This window comes from Parus major, chromosome 6 (assembly GCF_001522545.3).
Source record: "Parus major isolate Abel chromosome 6, Parus_major1.1, whole genome shotgun sequence".
In the NCBI taxonomy this organism is placed as follows: Eukaryota; Metazoa; Chordata; class Aves; order Passeriformes; family Paridae; genus Parus; species Parus major.
The window spans coordinates 20,779,081-20,797,591 of NC_031775.1; the positions used below are offsets into that span (position 1 = coordinate 20,779,081).

The 18,511-nt window shown below is 46.5% G+C and overlaps 2 protein-coding genes across 7 annotated transcripts in view; one reads left to right on the plus strand and one right to left on the minus strand.

Annotated features, from left to right (window-relative positions):
* Nucleotides 1–574: 574 nt before the first annotated feature.
* HPS6 (HPS6 biogenesis of lysosomal organelles complex 2 subunit 3) lies at nt 575–4,680 on the minus strand. The gene is made up of 2 exons (XM_015632937.3): nt 4,425–4,680; nt 575–4,151 (listed from the first exon to the last, which is right to left on the minus strand). The coding sequence occupies exon 2, from the start codon at nt 4,148–4,150 to the stop codon at nt 1,706–1,708; it is 2,445 nt and encodes an 814-aa protein (XP_015488423.1). The 5' UTR covers nt 4,151; nt 4,425–4,680; the 3' UTR covers nt 575–1,705.
* A 74-nt stretch (nt 4,681–4,754) lies between these two features.
* Nucleotides 4,755–18,511, plus strand: part of ARMH3 (armadillo like helical domain containing 3) — a 123,621-nt gene continuing 109,864 nt past the window's right edge. For 4 of the 6 annotated variants that reach the window (XM_033515523.1, XM_033515524.1, XM_033515525.1 and 1 more), the window contains exons 1-7: nt 11,726–11,837; nt 12,300–12,356; nt 12,482–12,628; nt 14,404–14,511; nt 15,361–15,453; nt 16,292–16,366; nt 17,036–17,122. In XM_033515523.1, coding sequence (XP_033371414.1) covers nt 11,736–11,837; nt 12,300–12,356; nt 12,482–12,628; nt 14,404–14,511; nt 15,361–15,453; nt 16,292–16,366; nt 17,036–17,122 — 669 coding nt within the window. In that variant the 5' untranslated portion in view covers nt 11,726–11,735. Of the gene's footprint in view, nt 4,811–5,079; nt 5,451–11,725; nt 11,838–12,299; nt 12,357–12,481; nt 12,629–14,403; nt 14,512–15,360; nt 15,454–16,291; nt 16,367–17,035; nt 17,123–18,511 lie in introns of those variants that run through there. The other 2 variants (XM_015633480.1, XM_015633479.3) reach the window with 2 other exon arrangements.

Consider the following 18,511-nt stretch of genomic DNA (forward strand, 5'->3'; position numbering starts at 1 on the left):
TTCTAGCGGTTCAGCAATGGAACCATTGCAGCAGTTCCTCTTCCTCTTTGCCAGGCCTTTTTCCACCACAGGGACTTTCCACAGCCAAGCCTGTCTCTGGGGGAGACTCTGCCACATCTTTACAGTAGATTCCCAAATAATAATCTCTCCAACGGCAGCTCTGACACTGTGCCTGGCAGCAGGATTTTGCTGGGCCAGCCAGGTGTTCTCTGTTGCTAGTTTTCCTAAAAAATAAACAATTTGCAGCTCTTGAAAAAAAAATCCTCCCTTCCTCAACTCTCTGCTGGGCCCAGCCACAGCCATGCACAGCCTGGATGGCTCTTCCCTGTGGCCCGCACGCTCCAGTCTGCCCGTGCAGACTCCTGCCTCCATGGCTTCACAGTGCTAAGCAGCTGAGTACCACAGAGGGAACTGGCTACCTGGGCATGCTCTCTGAGCCCAGTTGTACCAGTTGTGAGCCATGCTGGGCAGCACCAGAGAAATGAGCCTGGCCATTTTTCACTAGAGGCAAAACAAGACTACCCTCCTCCTGAGGGTGTGTACCCTCAGAACATTCACCACCACGACCTCAGCAGTGCTTTAGGAACTTTTATTTTTAAAAGGAGTCTGTCTTCCACACTTAAGACCACTCTCAAGAGGATTAATGTAGGTGAACTTCCTGCGGCCCAACAGGGCAACAGACACCTCCTTTACACCACAGCCCAGAATGCAGAGGCAAAGCCACAGCCAGGGTCTCCCTCCTGGTGGAGGGGGCCAGGCACTGGGCACCTGAGAGAGGCTGGATCTTCCTGCACAAACTGCTCTCAAGTTACATTGATTTTGCAAACAGAGGCACAATATGAGCCAGACAACCCTGACAAAGCCCCTTTGTATGCAAAGGGCAAAGGTAGAGGAGATGGGAACAGAGGGCTCGGGTGTCCTGCAGCATAATCTAAGCTTCCACAAAGGAAAGGGAAAGGCAGGGCCAGCGCCAAGCTCACACAGGCTGCTGCAAGCTTCTCAGCTCAGAAGAGAGTTTGGGTACTGTCTGGGACAGAGAGATAAGGGAATTAGGCTGCTCTTTTCAGCTAAGTAGCTGCAATCAGTCACAGCTACAGGATTGATCCCAGAGGAATTGTGGCGAGACAAAGTGTGGAGTGCTGCAACTGCCAGCATGTGTGCTGGGACCCCCGGTGCCATGGAGCTGTGCCACACTGGCATTTAGCATCTGACTGAGCCCAAAGCAGCAGGACTCAGTGACCCAGCTGCAAGAAACATGCCCTGTTTCTCACAGGCTGAGCTTAGAGGTACCACCCAACTCACTGAGGAGAGAAAGGGGCGGAAAGACTGTGTATCCCGGCCTATCACTCTACCACCAGTACTGGAGAATCAGGGAAGAAGTGGAGTTAAAAGGGAGCCAAACAAACCAAAAACAAAGTGCTTTGGGCAGGGAGCAGTTCTGTAGTCCTGTAGTGTAGCCAGTGTTTTCATCTGCAAATGCACCTGGAATTTGCTCCTCCACTGGCACACACACAATTGCACTTGCTAGGAAAAATCAGAAAGCCTACCCTGGCTAAGAGGAGATCCCCCAATCCCAGCCACCCAACAGGCTCTTCGAGATGCTGCTGCAGGGACGCTTCAGAAGGGAGCAGGCTTCTGTACTGCCAACACAGGATTTCCCTTCCTTGTGCACCCAGGGCTTGGGATGACATTGTCCTTCCCTGCTTCATACACTGTCATCCTGTAGCAGTGCCGAGGGCGACGAAGTCCTTGCCATGGATGGCTGAGGAACATCATCAACCACAGATTTTGAGGGGATTTTGTGCTCTCGGGGTGGGGTGGGAGGGGGGAAGGTGGTGCTCTGCAGATCTGAGTACATCTCATCCTGGACACTGGGACGCTGCAAAACCCTTTGCAGCAGTGGCTTAAGCAAGCCCACAGTCAGCTGGTTCCCCTCACTGGAGAAAGGCACTGGGTCCTCCTGGGAATGGGGGAGGTGCTGCAGGACCATGGTGAGGATGTCTGAGGCAGTGAGCTCAGCAGGGCATAGCGGCCAGAGCCTGTCCAGGTAAGGGTCCAGCTCCCGGTGCTGGGCAAACTCAGCCAGCAGTGTGATGAATATCTCCTTGTTAAGCAAGGGGCTGAGTTTGGAGAACTTCTCTGCCACCTCCACCACCCTCTGCCACTGCTTCAGATGGATGAGAAGGTGCAGAGCTTGCAGCACAGCCTTAGGCCTCTTGCTGCAGAGCAGCAGTTCCAGTTCCATCTCGTCATCTGCCTCGCTGTGTTTGCTCTTTCGGGCCAGCACTCCCAGTGCTCTCTTGTACAGAGGCACCCGGCCCTCTGGGCCCTCCTTGCTGCTGTATGACCAAGAGCTGCTAACATACTGCTGGGTCAGCTCTACAAAGCTGGGCAACCACTTGGGTTTGAACCTCAGGAAGGAGGCGCAAATGAGCTCAAAGAGTGGGACCATCCCATTCTGACCCACCTCCTCCAGCTGCGGCTGACACAGGACTTTCTTCCATACCTCTGGGGTGGCCCTGGCTACCAAGAGGCCATCCCCATTCTGCTGCAGCTGGAGGCAGCTCCTTATGGCTTTCCAGGCAGCCTTGGGGAAGGAGGCAAAGACAGAGTTCAGATAGGCCAAGTTGTCCTTGTCCATGTCAGACTGCAGAATGCGGCTGACCTCCTGCTCCACCAGCTCCTTGCAGTAGCTTTCCACCTCACTCTCTGGGGCACACACCACGCAAGTCTTGAGGAGCTCCAGGCTCATGTAGCTCTGCAGCTCCAGGCTCATTGTGCTCAACAGCTTGGCATAAGTGTCTTGTAGGCCTTGGGCTGGCTTCTGCTTCTGGTGGAGGCTGTGCTGCAGGATGGCAGCGAGGACCACAGGAGCCTGGAACGTACCACCTTTCTTCAACTTCTCCACTGTCAGCTTGGAGCTGCTGAGGCTCCTCCTCTGGTAATATCTGCAGGCCTCCTCAAACACCATCTCCACCAGGCATGGCTCAGGCTTGCTACTGTCCTCAGGTTTGGAAAAGCTAAAGCTGTAGATGCCAGTCTGACTGAGGAGCTGGATATTGTCCTCCTCTCCCTGGGACTCCAGGAAATGCACCTCTTTCATGCTCAGGACTTCCTTTTCTACAAGCCTTCCACTGTTCTGGTCAACAAGATACAGTACTCCAGACAGCACACAGGCCAGGATGCTGCCAAAGGTCTTCAGCTGGACAGGACTCCCTTGGGCAAGGGGACTGTCATCCAGGTCAAAGATATGCCTCTGTGTCCCATCTGGCTCCACGATACTCACAGAACCCTTTGTGCTCACCAGCAGCAGACCCCCACTGTTGGACACAGTGGAGGTGTGAATGTCCAGAGGCGCAAAACCTGAGAGAAGACCCACAGAACCCAGCAGGAGCTTTCTGAAGTCTGACTCGCTGCTGGAGTGCAGCACCTTGCTGTGGATGAAGCCTGCAGAGGGGGCTGTGATGGTGAACTCTGCCTTCTCTGGCTGCCAGATTAGGAGGAATTTGGAAGTGGTGGCGAAGCCGGCAGCAGCAGGCACTAGGAAGACGTGTTGGGGAGAGGCCAGGACCTGGTACTCGGGGCTGTTGTGCAGGACTATCCTCACAGTGCCCAGCCGCACGCCTTGCTCCCCCACCTCCAGAGCGCGGGCACAGACACAGAACCTGAAGGCACACTTGCTCATGTCCGAGTGAGCACCCAGCGGCGGCCTCTCCTCACACCACACCAGGCTGGCTCCCTGGCTGCAGACGGACACGACTCGTGCCCGGGCACCCTGGCAGAGCTCCAGTGTCTGCAGCAGCTGCCAGCCCACGGCCACCACAAAGTGCCAAACCTCGGTCCGGCCATGTTCCCACACCACGGCCAGTACCCAGGAGCCCAGGACCACAGGGCTCTGCAGGAAGAACAGTCCCACAAGGGCTGGCTGGGGCGGCTGCCAGCTCCTCTCCAGGTCGGCTCCAGCGATGCTGTGGCGCTGGAAGGCCACCACCCGCGGCAGGGTTGGCGGCCGGCTCTTCTGCAGGAGCAGGAGGTGCTGCCCGTCGGGGCTGGACTGGATGTGGCTGGGCCCTTCTCCGCGGCACAGCAACTCCCGCAGCCTGTGGCCTCGGCTGAAGTCACTCAAGTCGGAGACCTGCCGCAGCTTCATCCTGTCAGCGACAGCGTGCACCAGGGCGAGCCGGGGCACGGAGCCACGGCCGCCACTCAGCCCCCACCCGGAGCCCCGCCGCACCCTGCTCCCTCGGCTCTCTAGGAGACCGCCACGGACCCCTCGGGCACCTTGCCCCCGCGGCGAGCCGGCTCCGCGGCAGTAACTCCCAGGGACCGGCCGCACCCAGAGCTCCACGCACACCCAGCGCCGCCCGAGAGGGCTCCGCGCTGCCCCGGGCACACGCCGGGTCCCTCCTCCCGCCGGGACCCACCTGTCGCCGCGGCAGCGATTGCCGACCGGGTCCGGGCCCGGCCCGGGCCGGTAGCGGCTCCGCTCAGCGCTGCGCAGTCACGGGGCCGCGGGTTTCCGGGCGGAGCCGCTCCGCGCCGCCGCGGGCCGTCCCGCTCCTACTTCCGCCGCCGGTGCGGGGTGGGCCGTGGGGCCGCGTCCCGAGGGCGACCCGAGGGTCCCCGCAACCGGCGGGCCCATCTGTTACCGGGGTGCGTGTGCGTCAGTCCCCGCGGGGCGAGCCGAGCTCCAGCCGGCCCGGGGAGGAGCCTCCCCCGCCCGCCCCGCCTGCGGGAGCCGCGGCCGCGCGGGGAACCGGCGGGCGCACGCGCGGCGCCTGCGCGGTGTGCGGGGAGCGGCTGCCCGCAGGTGAGTGCGGGAGCGGCGGGGGGACACGGGACCCCGCCCGCGGGCCCGGGCGCGCCTCTCTGCCCCTCCGGCACCGGGGCCTCCGCCGCACCGGGGGCTCCGCGGGGCGGGCGCGCTCCTCGCCGCGAGGGGCCTCGCCGGGCACCGGCACCCCGTACCAGGGCCGCTCGCTGCCCACCCCGGTTAGCTGCTGGAGCGGCCGCACGCAGACCGTGCAGCGGGCGGTGCCGCTCATCTCCCGCCGGTGACGCCGCGGTGCCCCGGGTGCCGGCCCCGAGGAGGCCGCGGGGCCCGCCGCAGCCCAGCCCTTCGGCTGCTCGTGGGCCGCACCGTCCCCCGGCTGCCGGCTGGTCGGGGCACGAGAGAACTCCTAGGAAAAGATCGAGCCTTCGCTGATCATTCCAATTATCTGGTTTACCTCACCCTTCTCCGAACACTTGTATGGGCAAAAGGGGAACAGCAAGCAGTGGTAAAGCAGCGGGAGCTCGCAGTGTTTGCTGTGCTGAAGGCAGAGCCACTTGCTGCATGAGCAAGCTGCGGCCTCGGTCAAACCCTGTTGCGTATGTCGCTGTAACAAAGTTTGCTTCTCCAGCAGAGAATCTAATCTGAATGTATGATGAGAGCCAATTAGGGTGAGCAGGTGGGTGGAATATGCAAAGCAATGGGATGATTTGAATCATTGCGATTCGTGGTGATTGCAGTTCACCAGCTGTTTGAGCTGTAGTAGGAAGTGTGACAAAAATGCAGAAGAGGAATTTGGAGGAGAGGAAAGGACAGCAGTTTGGCTTTCCAGTAATAATAGGTTGATCCACTGTGTCATTTATGGCACTTTTGCTGTGTGCAGAGAGATACTGTGGGCAAGGTATATACGTTGTAAAAATGTTAAATAGTAATTGGGTAGCAGGCACAAAAGGAACACTGAGGCTTTAATGAGCTGCTGGGCTAAGCATTCATCTGTTCTCTCCCCTGCTAACACATCAGGCAGCCATATGGGAGATCCCTTAGGAGGGGAAGGGTCAGCCTCTGCTGCTCAGAGTTGCAGAGTTGCTGTATTCTGGCTCCCTGTTTTTGAGGTTTGGTTTTTGTTTTTTGTTTATTTGGTTTTTTCTGTTTTGTTTTTTGTTTTTTTTTTTAACTTGCACCTTTTTATGTTTGCATTTTAACTCCTGAGTACTTGTGCTGCGATGGTCTGTATTTCAAAAATGTCACCTGCTCTGCAGCTCCACCTTTCTTATCTTGGCATGACTTTACTGTGCAGCTTCTCAGAACGTAGCAGCTACCTCAGAAGTCAGAACCGAGGTCATGCAGCTGCTCTGTGTTCAACATTGGCCTTGGATCCACACCACCAGCTGAAGCCATGGGGAAAGGTCAGGGGAAGGTTACAGGGAGAGTGTTTTTCTTCAGAAGGAAGGCATTTGAAAAGGTCTGCAAGTGACATGAGCTTTTAGGTGGGAGTCTAAAGGCACTGTAGAATATTTCATTATAAACTATGTGGGATGGGTTCTAAAGGGCTTGAAAAGTGAAAACCCAAAGTAATGTTCTGACATTAGAGATCTCATAATGATAGCCAGGAATGCAGAGAGAAACTGTGGTGAAATGAAAAGATTGCCTTATATAAAAATCATGTGAACAGGTACTGGTGGAAACATGCAATGCTTGTCTGGATGGACTTGACAGGAAGAAGCATAGCTATTTGTTGGTGTGGATTTGATGGGTTGGGTGTTATTTTAACTGGACAGATAGAAATTAAATGTAATTGTGGATGAAGTGTTAAAATCAGAGCTCAAATGTTACTCTTTTATATCATTGCTAAAACAGGTGCAATGGGAGGTAGCATATGGCTGTATTTACTTTAGGAAGTTGCTTTTCACGATTTTCAAGGGGTAAAAATAGGTCAGAAGTGGTGTAACTTTAGGTTGTACTATGTAGAAGCACATACTCTGAATGGGATGGGAGGAATTTCTAGTAATAATATGTATACTGTGACTCTGTTGGGTGCTGTTGCTTTGAACTGCAGAAAAAGAAGTAGGACCTCTATAGGTTTTTTTGTCATCAGCACACCCTCAGAATATGTTTGTCATTACATACTGCCTGAAGGCACCTGGAAATTCTGCAGCGTGGATCCAAAGCTTGTGTGCTGTGTTACTGTTTCCCTTGTTGATGGGTTGAGCACCTAACAGTTGTAGAGGAAGGCAAAATTTGAGCAGCTTTTATTCCAGTGGACGATATACAAATGAATTTGTAAACAATGGATGGAATATAAAAGCAGTGTGGATATACTTGCACAAGCTGTAACTGCCAATGCAAGAGTTTGTAAAGACTAAGCTGCAAAAGGGCTTATGGCAGAAATTTGGCCATGATTGTTGCTAAAGCCTTCACAAAATCTAGCCCTGTGTTTTCTTGCTCTCTTTGTTTTTAGTAGTGGTCTGCTGGCTGCTGATGGATGGTCCTGGGGGTTTTAACAGAGAACTGGGTCCAGGCACTCCCTGTGCACAGGGATTCATAAATTCTTGTGCTGGGTGCAGGTTGTGTGTTACTTCTAGTGATGGACAACTGGGACCTGTGTTGCAACTGCCTGTTGTTCAGGTCCTATATTTACTCTGCAGATTCATCACATGGATTAAGTGCAAGTTTTTCCTGGTACTTCACTGAAGAATTTAATGAGTACTTAGCTTATAACACATTGCTTTAGAAGCTGTGTGTTAACTTTCAGACAGGGGTTTATCCCTACCTCTTGCACCGTGGAGGCAGTTTTTGAACAACTGTCCTTTAATCTTGAATGATGTACTTGCAGAACCTTGAAAGGCAAAGCATGATCACACTGAGTCCCAAGTGCATACACTCAGGAAGGGAGGAGGCAATTGCTGGCTTTGAAATGTTTAAATAGGTGACTCCAATCTTAGTAGCTCTGACAAGTCAAGGGACACTGGATTCTAAAAGCAGAAGTATCTCAGCTCTTATTCAGAGTCTTTATTAAATTGATTTAGGTTCAGGGCTTTGACGTTAACAAACTAATACAGATCACATAATTTGCGCAGTCTTTTCCAGGTAGTGAATAAATGGTTTGCCAGTGAAGTTGTATGTGAAAATACAATTTTGTGTCATCTGTATTCTTTTTGTCTAGCCAAGAAGTGTTACAGTACATTTTGTGAGGGGTCCACACTGAAAAAAATACACTTATTTGTGTTTGGTTGTGTGTGGGGGTTGTGTATGTGCATTTATAATCTTGAGAACTTTTGGGTTTGTTAGCCAAGGCAGTTGAATGCAAAGTGCTGTGCTTGATGGGCTGCATGCAAAATTACACAAGTTACAAGTTTTGGATCTTGATGTCATTATGAAGTAGATGTGCATTAGTGTTATCCTCTTGACAATATTTTTGCTATTAAAAGACGGTCTATAGAATACTAATAAGTCTGTACAGGAGCTGAGTGACAATGTGGAGCATTGTGTAGCAGTTTTCAGTGTGCACAAGCCTGAGTAAATCTCAGACACAAGAGACCAGGTTCATTTTCCCTGTGGCTACTCTAACAAAAAGCCAACAGAACTGCGTTCGTCGGAATGTCATATGTTTGGTTGGAATCTCTGTTAGGGGTTCTGGAATGAAAAATAAAGGAGGTGGATGGTTGGATGTGCTCATCTCTTCCTCACTGGGTCAGCTGATCCTAGGGTTGATGACAGATAAAGCAAAAGTCTGCCTGAACTTGTGTCTGCCATGGCTTTTATCTTCCTGCCTTTGAGCTGCCAAGACTCGTGCTCTGTCAAGTTTTCTTTTAGTTCCAGATGAAGCATCTTGGATCTTCTGCTGCACAGCAAAGCATTTGTTGTTCTAAAAATCCCCATGTGTGTGCTTCTCTTGGCCCTGAGGGGCAGTTTCCCATGCAGCCAGTGGATACAGCAGGATTCACTTAGCAGCATGTGTTAATGGGAATGACCTATTGACAGAATAAATTATCCATTTGAACCTAAAATGTGGAAAATGCACTGATGCTTTTTAAATGTGATGTTTAAAGGAAAATTGTTAATTATCGTTAGTGTTGTTGTTTTTATAAGCTGTCATGGCACCATGATAATTTGACATCTCTACAACTTATTTATAAGTGTTTTGTGCATTTAACTTGTTGTTTTCTGCAGCTGCCTGGAAGGTCTCAATTAGCAAAATGCAGTTATGTCTTTATGACATCTAGAAAATGTAATTGCATAAAGTGAAAACAAAAAAACATTTGTATGACCTGATCATCATAGGTCATGAAACAAACACAGCCTAATAAAGCATTGGCATGAAAGACAAGGTTTACGTTTCTCTCCTTGCTCCTCCATATGCTCATTTGTAGAATAGCAAATTATAAACAAGAACATTATTTAATCCTTGCCTCTAGCAGTTGTCTTTGTATGTGCTCTGTGCAGCTTTGGTTTGGAGAGAATGTGAATCCTAAGACCGATTTTAACAGAGACTAGAATTTTCACACGATCATGCCATCCTTCTAGTGCTCACCCTTTGCATCTTGAGGTATTTCGATTTTTCTGTCTTTCTGGAAATGTAGAAAAAGGGTTAAAATGGAGCTCTGAAAATCCAGGGACTAAGCAGAGCTTATTGATCCCCTCCCATTCATGTACACATTTGATGTGAGAACGCTGACCTAGAAGCACTGAGAGTTAGTTTATTAGTTTTGACATTGGGATTCGTTAGCTGTAATTCAATTAGAAGCACACTGATGGATGTATGTGTATGCTGGGGCTGGCAGCTGTTTAAGGTTCAGAAACTTACAGTTCTAGTAGGAAAATTGTTTTGTGCAATCTTACTCAAGATTTGTATTCTTAGACTCAAAGTGACATCACTCTTGAGTTGGTTTTTAATAGCTTTCTCAGTATTTCCAGTTATGTTTCTAATTAGAATAATGTCTTATTTCCCTCGACAATTTAAAAATAATGCAAAGTCTGTCAAAGAGAAGCTATCAAGATGATTGAATAATGTTTTCTTTTTTGTTTAGTAGTTGGAAACCTTCTTCCATCTTAGTTGGGTACATAGACCTACTATGCTGTGGGCGTAATTTTGGTCTTTATAGATGGTGCAGTAGTTGCTAAACTTTCTTCTGTCACTGTGTCTCAGGGCTCTTTCCTTTCTCACCCCAGCCCATAACCAGCCAGCTGGTTCCCTTTCTAGTGGGAAGACAACATCTCTCTGCCTATGTAAATATTAGCTTTTCAGGTGTGAGATCTGCTGCTCTCTGTCCTACCCTTTCCCATCCTGGCAAAACCCCTTCCCTTTGCACCTGAGGTAGGGTCTTTTGCAGCAACATTGTTTTTCCAGGCCTAAAAATGTTTTTCTGCCACTTAGAACCAAGATTTTTGGCTAAAGGGATGGATATTTGAATAACTGACTCTGTAAGCCTGATTGTCCTAGTTGATAACATAGTTGTAAGTCAGCTAAAAATTGTCTGCAGTGCAAGAAGACAAAGAATGTAAAGGAGATCTGGATCTGGTATTCAGTAGTTGATGGAACTTAGTCTTTGAGGAAAAGACAGATCTAAACCTGCTGTGATTGGGAGGGGATTCAGGCAGTCTGGGATTGAGGCTACATCCAAGGCTGTCTCCACAGCTGCCAGCTCAGAAAGCTCTGGGATCCTAGATTCAAACTGTGAACTCACCTCTCTATGCATAATTTACCCTGGTTGAGTGTAACTACCACAACAGCCTGCCCATGTTTTTCTGGAGCATGACTTAAGTCAAGCCTCTGTGTGTGGTGTGCTGTTGCCGTATGTGTAATTACCTTTGGAGGTATGGCAGAAAGGCTAGGAGCTCAGGAGTATGAGAAGGGATGGTATTCCCTTCCTGCTAAGTAGTTCTGACATGCTGCAATGATGGAGGGGGTTAGAACAGTACTAAAGCTGTGATGCTTGCCAGGAAAATCTGTGATTGCAGATAAATGTGTATTTGCAAGGTCAGAGTAGTGCTGCACTTGGTAGCATCACATATGAGGTTGAGAATATGTGGCAAGTTGCATGTTCTGACTCAGCCCCTGGAGTGGGTTGTCTCTCAGAAAAGACTCGGGACCACATTACTTTGTGTTATGGCTTATTTTGTAATAAGGATATAACTTTTTTTAAAATAGTATAATCTGTAACACACCAATTAATGTTAGCAAAACTTCTTTGCATTTTTAGAAAACCCATTGCTGTCAAATGGATAATGAAATTCATCTTTTTAAAAAAAAACAAACTGTAAAGCTTGTCCTCTCTTCCATCCTCCTCCCAAGACTGAACCACATGGGATGCTTTTGAGGCTTGGCTTCCTCCCTGGCTTGATTTGCAGAGCAGCAGGCCCAGATAAGGATACTAAGGTGCAGAGGTAGATGTGAACAAGGGTGGCAGGAGTGCTTTATGGAGGCTTTCCTAGTGTTGGATGCCGCCTCAGAGTCCAAAAGCAGAATTTGAAGTTCTTTGTTAGGCAGATACGAGATACAAGAAGACTTTCAAATAGTTTCAGGAGCTTCTTGTCACCAGATGCCTTTGAGGCTTGACCAGCATAAAAAAAAAGTCTGAGCACCTATTTGATATCAAGTATCACAATTCCTCCAGTGAGACTAAAAAATATATACTTTTTTTAGATGTAAACTTCATTGGTCTGGATAATGAGACAGTTTTTAATAGAAAAGAATTAAGAAATTTATCCATAAGGAGCTTATTCTGTTTCTGCCTGTGTGTGGACTTTTTCATGTCTTTGAAATGGGATATAGAACTAGATTAGATGGGTCCTTTGATCTGATTTCTTATCTGGTATAGTCATAAATGCCCCTACTTACAGCTTGTGAGAGACTTAGTATTTCAGTGCAGTGAAAAAGTCTTTCATGGTTGAGGGAGGTCAGATATCCCTTGAAGAAAAGTTTTCTGAGCTTTTTTTGTCTGTTCTTACCTTCAGGGTATACAGAATGGCCCAAACCGAGAAGAAAGGTGGGCTGCTCCGGAAATCTTCAGCCTCCAAGAAGCCACTGAAAGAGAAAGTGGTGTTGATGTATGATGAAATTTTCATGGTAAGGAGTTGAGCATCTCTTTTTTCTAAAGTGTTGTGTTAAATTCTCTTGATTTAGTTTACGCTGAGGGTTTTTTTAGTGGATTTCTTCCCTCAGGGTAAGGCCTGCACAGTGTAGGCACATGCTCCAGGTTCCCCTACTGTTGTGCAGAACTCTGTATTCTGTTCTCTTCCAAAATGTTTCCTTGTCCTGTTGCTTACCAGAACTGTACCATCTATGGGAAGTCATGGTTTTCCCAGTATTTTTTCAAATAACAATTCAGAAAATAGAGGCATCCCACTTGAGAGCTGCTTCTGTTGGTCTCCTTTTCTTTGGGAATCTCTGTAGTCAGAATTCTGCACTTTGAGACCTCTTGGTCATCCAGCAAGTGATGCAGACTCTGAGCTACGCATGATAAAAGGCTTTCTTTAAATTCTACCTGAATGATTTCTTTGCCCTCATGCCTGTTCCTTTTCTTTTCAGACAGAGGACCCCAGTAAATGCAACCCTAGGTTTTGGGAAGAGCTGTTTCTCATGAAGGTAACAGAATGTGAACATCCTTTTGCTGTTCTGCCTACAAAGTGGCAGACTGTCAGTGCAAGGACTTCTGTTTCTAAGGTGTTGGTGATGGTATAATGTGCATGAACTGCTTCTTAACCTGACAGGTCAACCTGGAGTATCTAGAAGGCAAGCTGGAGGCTCTGGATGGGGAAGAATTAATGAAGATAAAAGATAACATCAACTGCTTGTTTCAGCACTGCATCCAGGCCCTGGGTGAGGAGCACCCAATCAGAGTGGTGAATGCATTACAGGTACCACACTGGGAGACAGGGAATGCTATCTTTCTGCTTCTAATGAGGCCATATATTTGTTTGCTGGTATCAAACACCTTGTGCTCGTTTCTTTGCTGCTGGGAAGTGATGTCTGCAGAGCAGCTATTACTTGTTGTCTGTGGAGGCTCCAAACATTCAGAGTCTCTTTACTCTTGGCAGAGCAATAGATGGTTTCAGAATTCAAGAGGATCTGATGATGGAGGATGAAGTGGATGGCAATGAGGAGACAAAGGGGCTTGTTCACATTGCAGGCTGTTGGTTTGGGGTGTCAAAAGTACTTGGGCTGTGTAACTTTGTGTTTTACTTTTCCTCTTCTCCCTCATTTCAGTTGCCTTTTTGAATTTCCATATGGGCCAAAAAAGAAATAAAGCTCTGGAGAAGTTAGTGTGAAATCTATGTGGGAAATTGCCACAGCTGGACACTTCCTAATTGGAAGCTGGGAAGAATTATCACTCAGAATTCATAGCCATTTTTGTGCTGGTTGCTCCTTACCAAAGCTCTGCTGTTCAATATCTTTTGTGTATCCCCTCATTAGTCTTGATATTTGATAATACTAATTCACAAGCTGATTCTCGCAGTTCGGTGAATACATTTGATTTAGGAGTATGCAGAATGCATCTTAGCTTTAGGACTACAGGATATGAAATTCAGGTTTGAAGAGATCATATGTAGGAGACATTGGACCAGTGGTGAGCTGGGAAAAGTTGATTTAAAACAGAATATTTACATCTCTGATGTACAATCTTGAATTTATTGTTATTTGTAGAATTAGTTTGAAAGGCTGCTACTAAAGTTATAGTTATAGCTACACAGACAGCTTAGACCAGTCCTGAATTTCTAAACTTGTGTCCAGACTGTTGGAATAACTTAGGGCAGGTCACAAGAATCTTGCTGTGTGCATATAACTAGGAACCAGGTAACACATTCTGAGCTGGAATTGGGAGAGTGTTCCCTTAATCAGACTATGTTAATGTGGAAAGTGATCCTGGAGCCAAAACTTACTTAATCCTTTTTTTGAGAATCAGCATGGTGACCAAGGGTTTGTTTAGCCCAGGATCTGTTTCTGACAGTAACCAAAAAAAGGTTACCTTTTTGCTTTTGTATGGTTCTAGAGGTCTGCTAACTCTATCAGGTCTGTTTTGTCTCCAGCTTTACATTTGAAACTAATTACCTCTCACTGGTGAATTTAAGCTAGAATCTACAACTTCAGTTGTTGTATTCCTGCTCATTCCCCTCTTCACAGGCCTGAGAGGTGCCTGAGGACAAAAGTCACCCCAGACATTTCCCTCTCTTAGAACAAATGAGTAATTTGCTGCCCATAAATTTTCCAAAGAGTTTGCTGGAAACATAGTGTGCTGATACCTGTGTATTTTCAAGACCTTGGAATGAGACAGTAATTGAGCTGCCTAATAGACTTGGAGACTTTTTTTTGGTGGGAAAGTTAGTTCTTCTTGTTGCCAAAGACACAGTTTATTGGTTCAAGTTGATAAAGCAATGTGGTAACCAAACAGAAGTTTGTGCTCAACAAGAAGAATGTGGACAAATGTATTCTCCAGTTTTTATGAATTTTCAGCACCAAAATCCCATTTAGAAATGACAGAGCTGGAGGAGAGGTCAGACAAAATGTATGGTTTCCAGGCTGGCAGTATTAATTTCAGCATCTGCCAGTGCTAGGAGAGGATCATGCAGTGGGTTTTGCTATTGAATTGGAGGTGTTGCCTTGCATCTCACCTTCTGTTTTTTCCCCCTTGCAGACTTTGTGTGCATTAATTCGGGGTGTCCATCAGAAGAACAAATCCACTTCTGGGTTTGACATCATCAACATGCTTGTGGGTTTTGACAAGGCAGAGCTATGTATGAAGGTGAGGCCCTGGCAATGTAGAGGAGCAGTTTGCACAGCAGCTGTGTTGCAAGGGCAGTGAGTTGTAGATGGGTGTGTCTAACAGGCAGCAGCTTTTGGGGGAAATATTGGAGCCACTTAGTAAAAATAGCTGTCCTGAAGTTCTGTACCTGCCAGTAGCACAGACATTTGGGGTCCCTGGGTTGGTTAGTAATATAACAGAGCACATTCTTTTCCTTTAGTTCCAAACTGTGTAGTCACTGTTGTTGAAATCTTAGAGTCAGAAAAGGCTGTCACAGGTGATTACCACCTAGTATTGAACCTCACATCTCTCTCTATCTGAGGGTCATACCCTGTGTTCTCACACTCCATCAGCACATGGGTTGTTTTAAACCTACTTGATGCTCTTCATTGTAAAGATGTTGAGTTTGGGAAATGACAAAGTAATCAGTGATAAAGCTGAATTCTTGCTGTATCATTCATCTCTCTACAAGAGTAGCAATTTTTCTTCTCTATACAAACTGTAGTACATTTTGGGAAAACATTAAGTAGTAATTTTCCTATCAAAATTTTAATCATAACTTATATATGTATTGTTAATTGGATGTGTGCTGCTGCATCTAGAGAAAGCTCATAGAAAATGATTATGATGTTACCAGTAGTCATTAAACTGTAGTTAACAAAGCAGTGTTGAGAAGCAATAGTATGAATATGGCCTGTGTAGAAGTAGTAGTGGCTCAATTATTGATTCTGGAATAACATGGCTTTATATTGGTGCTCTGCTACTTGAATCTTCTAGAAAGCTTTCTATAAAAAACATTTCAAGTAATTTCAAATACTACTTTTAAATAATGTAACTGTTATTCTTTAGAATCTGATGGAGAGCTTGGACTCCCTTCTCTGTGCAGAAGGTTCTGAAAGCCTCAAGAGCTTGTGTCTGAAGCTACTTCTCTGCTTGGTGACAGTAAGTAATTAATGGCTGTGTAATAAATTAGGGGCTTCTATGAGCCACATCTGAGGGATGGAACTGTTTTGAACTTGAGCAGAATTCTGTGGTGTGAAGCTTAAGAAGGGGAAAAATATTGTGAATGAGAACAAGGGTCAGTGCAGAATATACATGGTGGCTCTAACCAAGATGCCAATGCAGACTAACAGAGGCTTTTCATCCTGTAAGATGTGTGCCAGCTGGGGCTGAGGGCAAGAGGCAGTATCGATTGGATTCACAGTGTGGGTTTTTTTAAGGAAAAAGATATTTAAGAAGTTTCAGATAAATGGAAAGAAAGGGAGAAGGGTTGAGGAAAGACAGAAAGTGTGGAGTAGAGTGGTGAGGATGTGAAGAATGAGGAAGTTGTAATAAATGGCCAATCATCAGCTTTTGGAGATGGTCAGCTGTGAACTATTTTGACTGTGATAAGAGATAATTGCCCTCTTAATGGTGGGAAGGTTCTCAGTGGAGCATATGTGCCTTGTTTTTCATTCTCTGCCTCCTGTGTAGAGCCTGCAACAGCTGATGGCTGTTGTCATTCATGCAGCTGTGTAAAATACCAATGTGTGGAGGAACGGGGGAGCTCTTAGTCCGTGGGTGCTGCTTCTTGGCAGAGAGAGGGCTGGGAGGCAGGACAGATTTCTTTTACTCCATGTCTAGCTCTATTGCTAGTCACACCTTGACTTGCTAAGTGTGAGATTCTGGATTAATGTGTCCATCTGGAAGCAGAACTTTCCTGTTCCCATTGTGTGCCAGAAGCAGCTACAGCATTGGTGGAAGTTTTGGATCAGATTTTAAAACCTGTGTTTGTACTCAGGTGACAGATAACATTAGCCAGAACACTATCCTGGAGTATGTGATGATTAACAGCATATTTGAAGCTATTTTGCAGGTAAGGGTTCTTCCTTCTACTGTGTGGGCTCTTCCATAGTGAGAACTTTCAGTAATGTGTTTGCTTTTCAGCTTTTTCAGTGTGGTGTAGTTCACTGGCACTGTTGTTGCTTCCATTCATAGCTCAGTCATACATATATTTTGTAATGTTCTCTCCCCTTTACTCTAGTCTGCTGTTTTTAGTCACTACTGCCTATTTAAGGTATTTTCACTTGAAACATTTCTGCACAGTTAGAGTCTGAACAGATTTCTGGGCTAATTTCACACAGAACTCCTGTATTGGAGAAACTGTTTTTCAAAAGGTAATGTGGATATATAAAGTATTTTTCTTGGATAAATTATACTTTTTTCAGTGGAACTGAGCCTTGGAGAAACCCAGAACAATTGCACAGGTAATGCTGGTGATTCATTGAGATACTATACAATACTGTTGTGAAATATATTTGCCCTTTTTGTCCTGAAAGCCTATGTGCATACTTTCTGTGACAAATAAGCTTCTCTGTGTGCAGAATTTCCTTGAGGTACTAACTAATTCCCTTTACCCTAAATATGCTCTTTCAGATAGGACATAATTTGTTCCTACACATACATTTCGTGGCTATGCTCTGTGTGAATCACTGCAAGCTTCCTGAAGCAGGTCTGAACAGAACAGTGTGATTGTTTATTCCAGATCCTGTCCAGCCCTCTTAGTCGCAGGGAACATGGATATGATGCTGTGGTCCTTCTGGCCTTGCTGGTCAATTACAGAAAGTATGAGGTAGGTGTTCTGGGTAACAAAAACATCACTTCTCTCTACTTGATTAATTTAGAGTGGCCTCTGGATTATGAAGGCAGCACACACTACAGTTTTTAGCAGTGCAAACTGTAGCATCAGGGTATCAGCAGCGAGTAGGAGAAACTTTGCAAGGCAGCCCTGTTATGCTCCCTGTGTCTATCTCTGATGTATGTGTGTAATCAAATGTGTATGATGTTCCTACAGCTTGTTCTGTGCCAGCATGAAAGAAACTGCCTAGGGAATTTGCATTTCCTTTGTGGAAGTAGTCTGAGGAAGGTCCTTTTGGAAGAGTTGCTGTTGTGCCAAAGCGCATGTCTGCCTCTGTGTGTGAGTGTGTGATTATACATAATCTCCAAGGTAAAATGAACTGCCAGTCATCCTGGACTTCACACTGAATTTGGGATTCAGAACATGACTAGCTGACTGAAAGAGCACAGATCCCCAGAAGAGATAGTGAAGCTGTGACCAAAGAATGAACTGAAACATTACAGCTAGTAGTTCCAAGAGAAGTCTGTCTCTGTCTCTTTGATGGATTCCTCTTTGAGAAACTTTATTCATCATCCTTTTTATGTTTATGGTATATTCCCATTTTTTTTCTGTTATTCATCAGCTTGGAAAAAAAAAAAGCATTTTGAATGTCAGAACAGCACCTAAGGTTGGCTTTTCTTTGTGTGAGGCATGATGCTTTACTGATCATGTTCATTTTTTTCTTCATAAATAGGAATATCTTAATATACTTCATTAGGCAACAAATAGGAAAGTTCTGGAACAACCCAGCCTTCAACAGAATTACTGAGAGGAAGCAGGTTTCAAAACTTACCTGGTTTTATAATAGGTCTTCTTCTGAATTATGAATAGACCTAGAGAATATGCAAGCACAGGAACTACACTTGGTGTCAAAGGAATGCCTGTCAGTTTTTCATTCCTGTCAATGGTGTCAGAATCATGAATTGCAGATTCTCTTCAGCATTCTGTGCTGTGGTAGCATGGAACAGGAACATGGAGTTTGATTTCAGTAAATGGCTATGAGGGAAAACTGTTTGGAATTATCTATAAGTAGGGTTACTTATGAGGGCAGACTGGGAAGACCAGAGGTCTCACTGCAACATTCAGACAAATGGTGGAGAGCGGTGTAATCCCATCCCTGAGGCATGGATCCCTGTGGACTGTAGTTTATGTCCTCAGTAAGGCAGAATGTGGTGAGTGCACGAGACTTGTCCTTGGCTCTTTGCAGTGGCTTTCTGGGGAGTACTGAGTTGGGGTTGGGTGCTTTGGAGAACACTGGCTGAGATGTCTTGAAACTGGGCCCTGTTAAGGAAGTGTGCTGATGTTTGAAAAGCACAATCCATACGGTCCAACTGAAGCAGACAT

What these genes read in the sequence shown, in the direction of transcription:
- HPS6 (XM_015632937.3), bottom strand. Translation starts at nt 4,150, where the DNA reads ATGAAGCTGCGGCAGGTCTCCGACTTGAGTGACTTCAGCCGAGGCCAC.